The sequence below is a fragment of the Polyodon spathula genome, chromosome 41, assembly GCF_017654505.1.
Source record: "Polyodon spathula isolate WHYD16114869_AA chromosome 41, ASM1765450v1, whole genome shotgun sequence".
Classification (NCBI taxonomy): Eukaryota; Metazoa; Chordata; class Actinopteri; order Acipenseriformes; family Polyodontidae; genus Polyodon; species Polyodon spathula.
Genome location: NC_054574.1, coordinates 1676627 through 1684796, shown reverse-complemented (window position 1 = coordinate 1684796; position 8170 = coordinate 1676627). Strand labels below are relative to the sequence as shown.

The 8170-nt window shown below is 35.6% G+C and overlaps 1 protein-coding gene across 1 annotated transcript in view; it reads left to right on the top strand.

The window, feature by feature from the left end:
• Positions 1–7285, top strand: part of LOC121305073 (carbonic anhydrase 4-like) — an 11919-nt gene extending 4634 nt beyond the window's left edge. The window contains exons 2-8 of the mRNA XM_041236600.1: positions 1871–1918; positions 2089–2253; positions 2952–3097; positions 3887–3979; positions 4422–4488; positions 4815–4975; positions 5764–7285. Coding sequence (XP_041092534.1) covers positions 1871–1918; positions 2089–2253; positions 2952–3097; positions 3887–3979; positions 4422–4488; positions 4815–4975; positions 5764–5949 — 866 coding nt within the window. The 3' untranslated portion in view covers positions 5950–7285. The remainder of the gene's footprint in view (positions 1–1870; positions 1919–2088; positions 2254–2951; positions 3098–3886; positions 3980–4421; positions 4489–4814; positions 4976–5763) is intronic.
• The last annotated feature ends 885 nt before the right edge of the window (positions 7286–8170 follow it).

Below are 8170 nucleotides of genomic sequence, written 5' to 3'. Positions count from 1 at the left end.
CTATGCAGATCAGTAGAGATCTCACGCATACAGATCTTCTGAACTCAGGCATACCATCTCTTGATCTCGGAGATACAATTCGGCACAGCTCTTGAAGTTTTTTTTATGTTCAAGTGACCTAATAACAGGTCTCTCCGTCTTTTTCTTCAGTAAGTGAAACATTTGTTTAATATATAAAGCACCCCTGATTTCTAAAGCAATTTCTAAAGTAATGTTGATGCTGAAATTGTAATAGAATCACCTTTCGCTATCTGTGTGGCTGCAGAATACTTTGCAACGTGTGAGTCTGGGAACAGGTCTCCTACAGATTTGCTGAACTAGTCACAACATGTAAAGGTTTTCTGAGCGTCGCTGCCTTTTTGGTGTTTTTGTGATCTCTCGTGCTTCTCACAAACATCATTCTTTCTCCCATGTCCCACTGTTAAAACCAGTGCTGCATAGTTCACAGGAAGGAAGCCTTTTCCCAACGTTGCTCAGGATTATGCGAGAATATGTTGCTGTCTAAGAAGCTTGAAATTTGCATTCATATTTGCATTCAAATTTACATTCATTATGTGTATGCATAGCCGTAACTAGCTATGAGGACATCAAGGTCATGTCCTAGGTTATTTTTTGGCATCACAAATACTAATGCTCGTGTAAAAATTTTGGTAAAGTACAAAAGACTTCTCAGTTGGTTTGCCGTGTAACATAGATTTGGAGGTTGAATAGTAAATACCAAGCAGTCCTATAAATACTGCCAGCTACAGCTTGAAACCTAAGCTTGACTTCGGTAGAACATCAGCTATGGTTATGGCCCTCTGTATGTAGGCGTATATATATATATATATATTACTGAGAGGGTTTACTGCACTTTATGTACAGATGGGGATTGCAGTAACCACAGACCGCACATGACTTTTTCAGAAATTAAAGGTTTGTTGACATAAAGAGGTTAATAATAATATTTTTAACATAATACGGGAGAACATCTGTCCCGGGAGTTGTCCGGGAGAAGTGTCCAAAAAAAGGGAGAGTCCCGGCAAATAAGGGAGAGTTAGCAGGTCTATAATTATTTATCACTCAGAAGAACTCAATCAGAACAGTCGCTTTTGGATGACTTGTGATTTAGTTAATGCTTTTATTTCTTTATGCATTTATTTTTTTATTTAACCAGGGGATTTGCCCACTGAGATTGAGGCTTTATTTACAAGGAGGTCCCGGGAAACAGTAAAAAAAGTAAATTGCAATGTATAAAAACCAATTACAATGCACAAACAGCATAATAAAAACATGTGGTTCAAATTTAATAAGTAGCACACGGAGATCAAAAATAATAAAATACCTCAAGGGTTAAGGTTGCTATTATAAACACCGGTTCTGGTAGCTATTGTTTCCTACACCCCAGTCCAAACCCACACTGAAATATGTGTCAGTGTTGAGCTCGCACATAGTTAACTGCATGTGAGGAGGGGGTTAGCGAAGAAGGAAGGGAAAGTGGAGCATGGCTTTCAAGGGTTTTATTTTTGTCAGCTCTTTTGACCCGTTTCTATTTGTAGGCAATTGATGCTCATGAATGCTACACTGCCAAGTAATATTAGAAGGAGATACCGTGTTGTGTAAGCAAGCAGACTGCATATGTAAAACATGACCTCTTTTTTTGAAAGGCATTGAAGATTTAACATCAAACATAGCTAAAGGAATTGAAAACACAGCCAAAATATCAGCAGAAAAATGTAAAACAGAATTTACCATAAACCTCTATTAACTTCAAAATCAGATGACTAATGTACATTTTAAAGGTTTTTAGCAGTAACCCCCTATAGGATTCAATATCATGCAAGAAGTCTCTATAGTGACATTTAACAATCTGCATATTTTCTTTTTTCAGGTGATTGGTGCTATCAGTCCCAGTTTTCATGCAATGCACAATGCATTAGTAAGTCTGTCCTTTTTGTTGTCTTATGAAGAATTATATGAAAAGTTTCCTCCCTCTAGTATTGACTATAATTAGGATTTCAAACCCACCCTGCAATATACAGGACACCATCCAGTTGTGATATGCAGGGACTTCAGCTTGTAACTCAAATGTTTTTCCTTGTTCTATAGTTCCAAGTGAGTGGAGTAAAATATCTGCAAAATGTGCTGAAAAAAAGCAGTCCCCCATTAACATTGTGACACGAAAAACTGTGACTGATTCGAAACTGACTTCATTTACCTTTGAAAACTATGACACCTTCAATACTGCAACAATAAAAAACAATGGCCACACTGGTAAGTCCTTAAAGCTCTTCCTTACTGTTTCATTGCTCTGTGTACTGCCACTCAAACCAAGGTTAGGCACCTTGAATTTGGAAACGTCCCCTATGGGGCGCCACATTTGACGTGTCTTTTGTTTTCCTTTGTTCATTGTGTCAACTAAACAGAATAAAACTTTTTAACTCACCTGTAACTCACTCTACCTTTAACGCTGTAAATCTGCACTGTAAGTTTACACTTTTCTTACGCTTTTACCATGATTATACTATGCATTTACCATAGTTTACCATAGTCTTTTTAAAAATGCTTTACCACACCTCTCGGAGATTTACAATGTTTACCCATGATTTATCATACTTTAACTGTACTTACTTTCTTTCTTTCACTATGTAAACTTATGTAAAAGTAACTATGCACCCCGTCCTGGGTTTCAAAATGGTACATTATTGAAATGATCACATGTAAGGAAGTTTAGCTATCAGTCACTGCTGAATCGCCATACGCTACAGCACTGTGTTACCCTTGTCCAATACTATCCATGCCTAGCCTTGAACCGTGGTCAGTCATTTCAGCTAATGCTTTCTTCAGTGCAGCTATTTAAAACGCATTAGCTGAAACTCCTGTACACTTTATAGAAGGAGGTTTGTCAAAAGGATGTAAGCACTGTAACTTTTTAACTTTGTGATAGTTTCATACCCTTTTGCCTTTCACAGTTCAAGTTGATCTGCCCTCTAATATAACGATCGGCGGTGGACGTCTTGAAGGAAGATACAAAGCTTTGCAGTTGCACCTGCACTGGGGCACTGATGCAGGCCCTGGCTCGGAGCACACAATAGATGGGGAGCAGTACCCCATGGAGGTAGGCAAGCTGATCTCTAAGTGTGATGCTGGAGGGAATCCTGGTCTGGTCTAATTTGTGAACTTGTTAGGTAAACAATGCTTACCGTATATATCTCAGTGATTGTAATAACAGTTAACAGGTCATGGCAAGGTACATTATAAACACTGCTGGGAGGGGTTGAGAACTTCACACATGAAACACTCTATCTCTGGCATTTAAGACACAGTCATACAAGTCTTTTATAACACAAGTTGACATATATCTGACATTTACAGCTATGACCAAAGGTTTTGCATACCCTGTTGAACAATGTTACTGTAACATATTGAATTCCATACCGCTTTGTAGTTTTCCATATGGCGTACTTACCAAAAAACTGACAAAAAATGTAAAAATATGACATTTAAAAATCTACTACTATTTTGGCTTCTGGAAGACTTTTTGTGATTTGATTACATGATGTTAAATAAAAGATCTAAATTAAGTTAAAAAAAAGTTTTTTTGTTCGTTTGTTTTTTTTATGTCTCAAATCCTAGAATTTTAGATGACGCAAGACTTTGTCCAAAAAGTTTAGCATGACCTAGAATGTTAAGATTGGGACCTCATTTTAAAAAACAAACTGAAAATTTTGATTACATGATTCGCAGTCCTAAAATTCTAGGTGGTTATGATGATTGATTGATTTATTGAACTGTGTGTGTGTGTGTGTGTGTGTGTGTGTGTATATATATATATATACACATACATTGTATTTAGATAGTGATTTAGTATATGGAGACATACAGTAAAATATTTTTTTTCATATAGCTACATATTGTCCACATGAAAAGGAACTACACTGATTTAACTCAGGCGCTAAATGATCCAACTGGCGTCGCTGTGCTTGGATTCATGTATGAGGTAAGCGCATTCAACATGTTTTCTGAATTTAAATCAGAATATTATACACTGTAGAATGTTGTTTTTTTGGTTGTCAACAATACCTGTTACAATCAAATCTGTAAATCAGCTGTACTTTCTAGATATCTGTAATGCAACATTTAAAAAAAAAGACACTGTACTGGCAATTTGGTGAGCAATGTTTTGCAGTTATGCTTCATAATTTCTACCTCTGATTTTAAAGAGATCTAAGTGAAATCAATCCTGTTCGATGTCCATTAGGTAACAGATCAAAATCTCAATGATAACTGGGATTCTGGTGCCAGCCCCAGTTAGCTTGCGCTTGAGAGCCAGAAATCAGTCTCTCTAAATCACTTTAATGGAGAAAGTGACTCAAAAAGAGGGATGGAATCAAAACTTTAAGAATAGAACCAGTGCTGACTTTTATTGCTTCAACTTGCAGGAGGCAGCACAAGAAAATACAAGATACAGACCTTTAATTGAAGCCTTACTAAGAGTTCAAGACAAAGGTAAGGCAAATTTAGATGATTTATTGAGGCTATAAATGACACCGGAGTACTTTGTTTTAAGTGCTAATAATTGCACAGCAGTTACACGTGTAGTTGTACAATTGCTACATAATCAGAGCGTGTGCTAATTAGTGAGTAACCATTTATAACAATGTAATTACACTAGAACAGAACATTAATTATAATTGTTATGCAGTAAATATAACTGGGAGTCAACAAAACATGGCTTGATCACTGAATCAGCCTGTTGTGCTATTTGGACCCTCGCTTATGTATTATATTACTAACACATGGCTGTTTTCATCATTGTTTTATCATATTTTTAGGCACGGACTCTACAATCAACTTAATGTTGTCCGACCTCATTCCGACAAAAGCCAGCATGGTTAATTATTTCCGCTATGAAGGATCTCTGACGACCCCTACATGTGATCAAACTGTGATCTGGACGCTGTTTGAAAAAACGATTCCTCTCAGCAAAGCACAGGTATGGCTCTAGATTAACAGAGATACTAAATGAAACTGTAAATCCAGTGGTGCATGCAGAGGAACACCTTTTAAACCTATCACACATTAGCGTCCCTGAAAAACTAAAAATGGAAGTGAAGTGTGAATCAATATTATCCCTGCCAAAAAAGTACTATAGTATACTGTAGTAGAAATATTATACTAAAAGTACAATAACAAGTCAGCTAGCGCGAACCATTACACCCAACATTTACCCTGATTATTTGACCTTGTTTCCTTTTTTCTAATTGTAACTGTCTAGGGAAAACTGACTTGCCACAGCGTGTCTCTTGAGCAAGTGGTATTATAAGTATGCTATTATTTAATGAAATGTGTCTATGATGTTGCTGTGCATACCTTAACATACAGTTATGGCCAAAAGTTTTGCATAACCTAACATTTTAGGATTGAGACATAAAAAAACAAACAAAAAAAACCTTATGAACATAATTTAGATATTTTATTTAACATCATGTGATCAAAGAAACTACAAAATGATATTGCAAATGTCTACTGGAAGCCATAATAATAGTACTACAGTATTTCATGTTAGATTTTGAAATGTCACATTTTTTTTTCAGTTTTTCTTTAAGTATATGATAAACTACAAAGCGGTGTGTATTTAAATCTGTAAACGTAACATTAGTCAACAGGTTTCATTTGACTTTAAGAAGCACAGCTAGTTCATTCTACAGGGTGATGCAAATCTTTTGGCCATAACTGTATACCAAGTTGTTAATCGCTAACCCATTTCTTTCTCCTCTCCAGCTTTCTGCCTTTTCACAGAAACTCTTCTTTAAACCAAACAAAACAATGAGGGGAACGTTTCGACCTGTTCAGCCTCTGCACGGCCGCATTGTGTACAGGTCTGGGAGCAGCGTTACCTTTGCCAGCACTACAGTACTATCAGTCTCTGTTATATGTGCCCTTGGGTTGTCATCCTGGCTTCACTAAGGGCATATACAGTTTGCACCTGCTTGTAGTATAATTGTGTTAACAGGCCAAGAGTAAATATAACAAAATAGCTTTGTGTTAATTCGAATGCATTATGAGGCAGGCATTTGAGAAATGCAGCTTCTGATTTCATCCGTAACTTGAAACCCTCGTTAGTAATTTCTTTGGTAAAAGCCAACTAGACAATCGTTTCAACGAAATGTCTGTTTCATTTTCATTGAAAGATGCTGGAAAATACATTATTTTAAATCGGTAACATAATTTCCCCCTTTACTTTTATGCTAGTCTTCAATGTTGCCGTGAAGGACAGTTTAAAAGTTTTATTAGACCATAATTAAACAAGCATTAAGTAAATTTGATTAAAAATAATGAAATACTGAAGAATACATATATATATATATATATATATATATATATATATATATATATATATATATGCTGCAATAGTGAACAATTTACACATATACATGTTTGCTATTCAAAGTTGTAGATGAAACGCTGTATTATATATAATTAAAAACATTTTGCACAATTAATATACACAGTGCGAACCTTTCTGTAAGCTGTTTTCTACCACTGAAACAGATATATGAAAAAGCATTGTATATAGGACGTCAATTAGATAGCAAAACGGTATCACTGAAATGCATCATTTTTCATTTAAAAGCAGGTACATTTTTGCAGACTATTGTGGTGTATTTCATATATATTTATTTGTAACATGTGCAGAACAACATCTACACTAGTCAAACAGCAGCTTGCACATTCTGCCCACATGTGTTTGGAATAAGGCTATATTATATTTATCTACCTCGAGGCTTCTACTGTCTGTTAAGAATGTAATTATTGTGACTGTTTCCTGGGATTATGGAAAGCTACTGAACCAATTATGAACTGCGTCGTGTACTGTATATTTGTACTGCACTGTGGGTATAAGAATGATACGTTAACTATGCTATTTGAATTACACGACTCACACATTTTAATTTTAAAACCTGCTAGGGTCAGGTTCAGAATTAAAAAAAAAAACAAATGAAGAAACTGTGATATATTTATATGCAATAGATTGAAGGCTTACATGAAAAGGCAATGCAGACGGAGTGGTCCTCCTCAATGTTGTGGGTGACTTTGTGAAAATTATTTGTAATGATATGCAAGATTATGAAGACTATGACATATGATATGTATATATTGAACCAGAATAGAAGTGGACATTGCCTATGTTGTTTCTGTATCTGGTAACTTTATAATACATCATTATGAGTTCTCAAATTTGTTCATTTTCACATGTGCATATGGAGCTATACAAATTAATTAAATTAAAAGTTTTACATCACATTATTTTTGTATTGGCTGTTTATTATGTCAGGACATAGAACTGACACAGAACCAAATGGAACCTGTAATTGGTATGTTAGTTTTTGGACAGAATGCTTTACAGATAAGAGCAGTTATAAAGTACAGTAAAATCAGTAGACAATAAGATCAAATTCAAATAAGAGCAAATAAAGAATCCAGTAAATAATTGCCTTTTACAAGTGAGTTCGACGAAGAGCAGTTCAACTTCTAGTAAAAGCATTTGCTCACAAAGAGCAAATTCCATTTAGAGCAAGCGGTAAGTACGATAAATAGAGAAGAACGATTTCAAAAAAGAGCAATTACAAAAAGTGTAAACACTGATGCCTTCAGGAGTAAAATCAAGCACAAGACACAGGAAATGGTTATAATTAAGAGCAGTAGTAGAATACAGCAAAATATGGACAATTGGATGCCATCTAGTCCAGTATAGTAGAGAGTTGTGAGGTTTACAGATGATATATGTAATATAATAAACCAGAGGAAACAATAAGGTCAGAGTAGATGACAGACAAGACGTTACAGCAGGTATTCCATATCACCCTAACCTTTATGCAGCACTTCTTTTATGATCAATATTTATTTTTTATGACTATTACCATTGCAGCACTTAGTACAGATACCAGAGGAATTTGGATATCAGTGCTGAGCTCTGTAAAGCGGATGAGAACAGAGTATTAACTCCATATCAACTGAGCAAGGGCACAAGTAGTAACTCGAACAACAAAGACATTTGGCTTTGTTTACACAACATGACATTACAACACAGATGAACTTTGTACCAAACAAGCAGAAGAGCCATGCTGGGCACTACGGTACTGCGTTGGTAGCACTAACGATGCAACCCCTATTAAATGGACAGTGG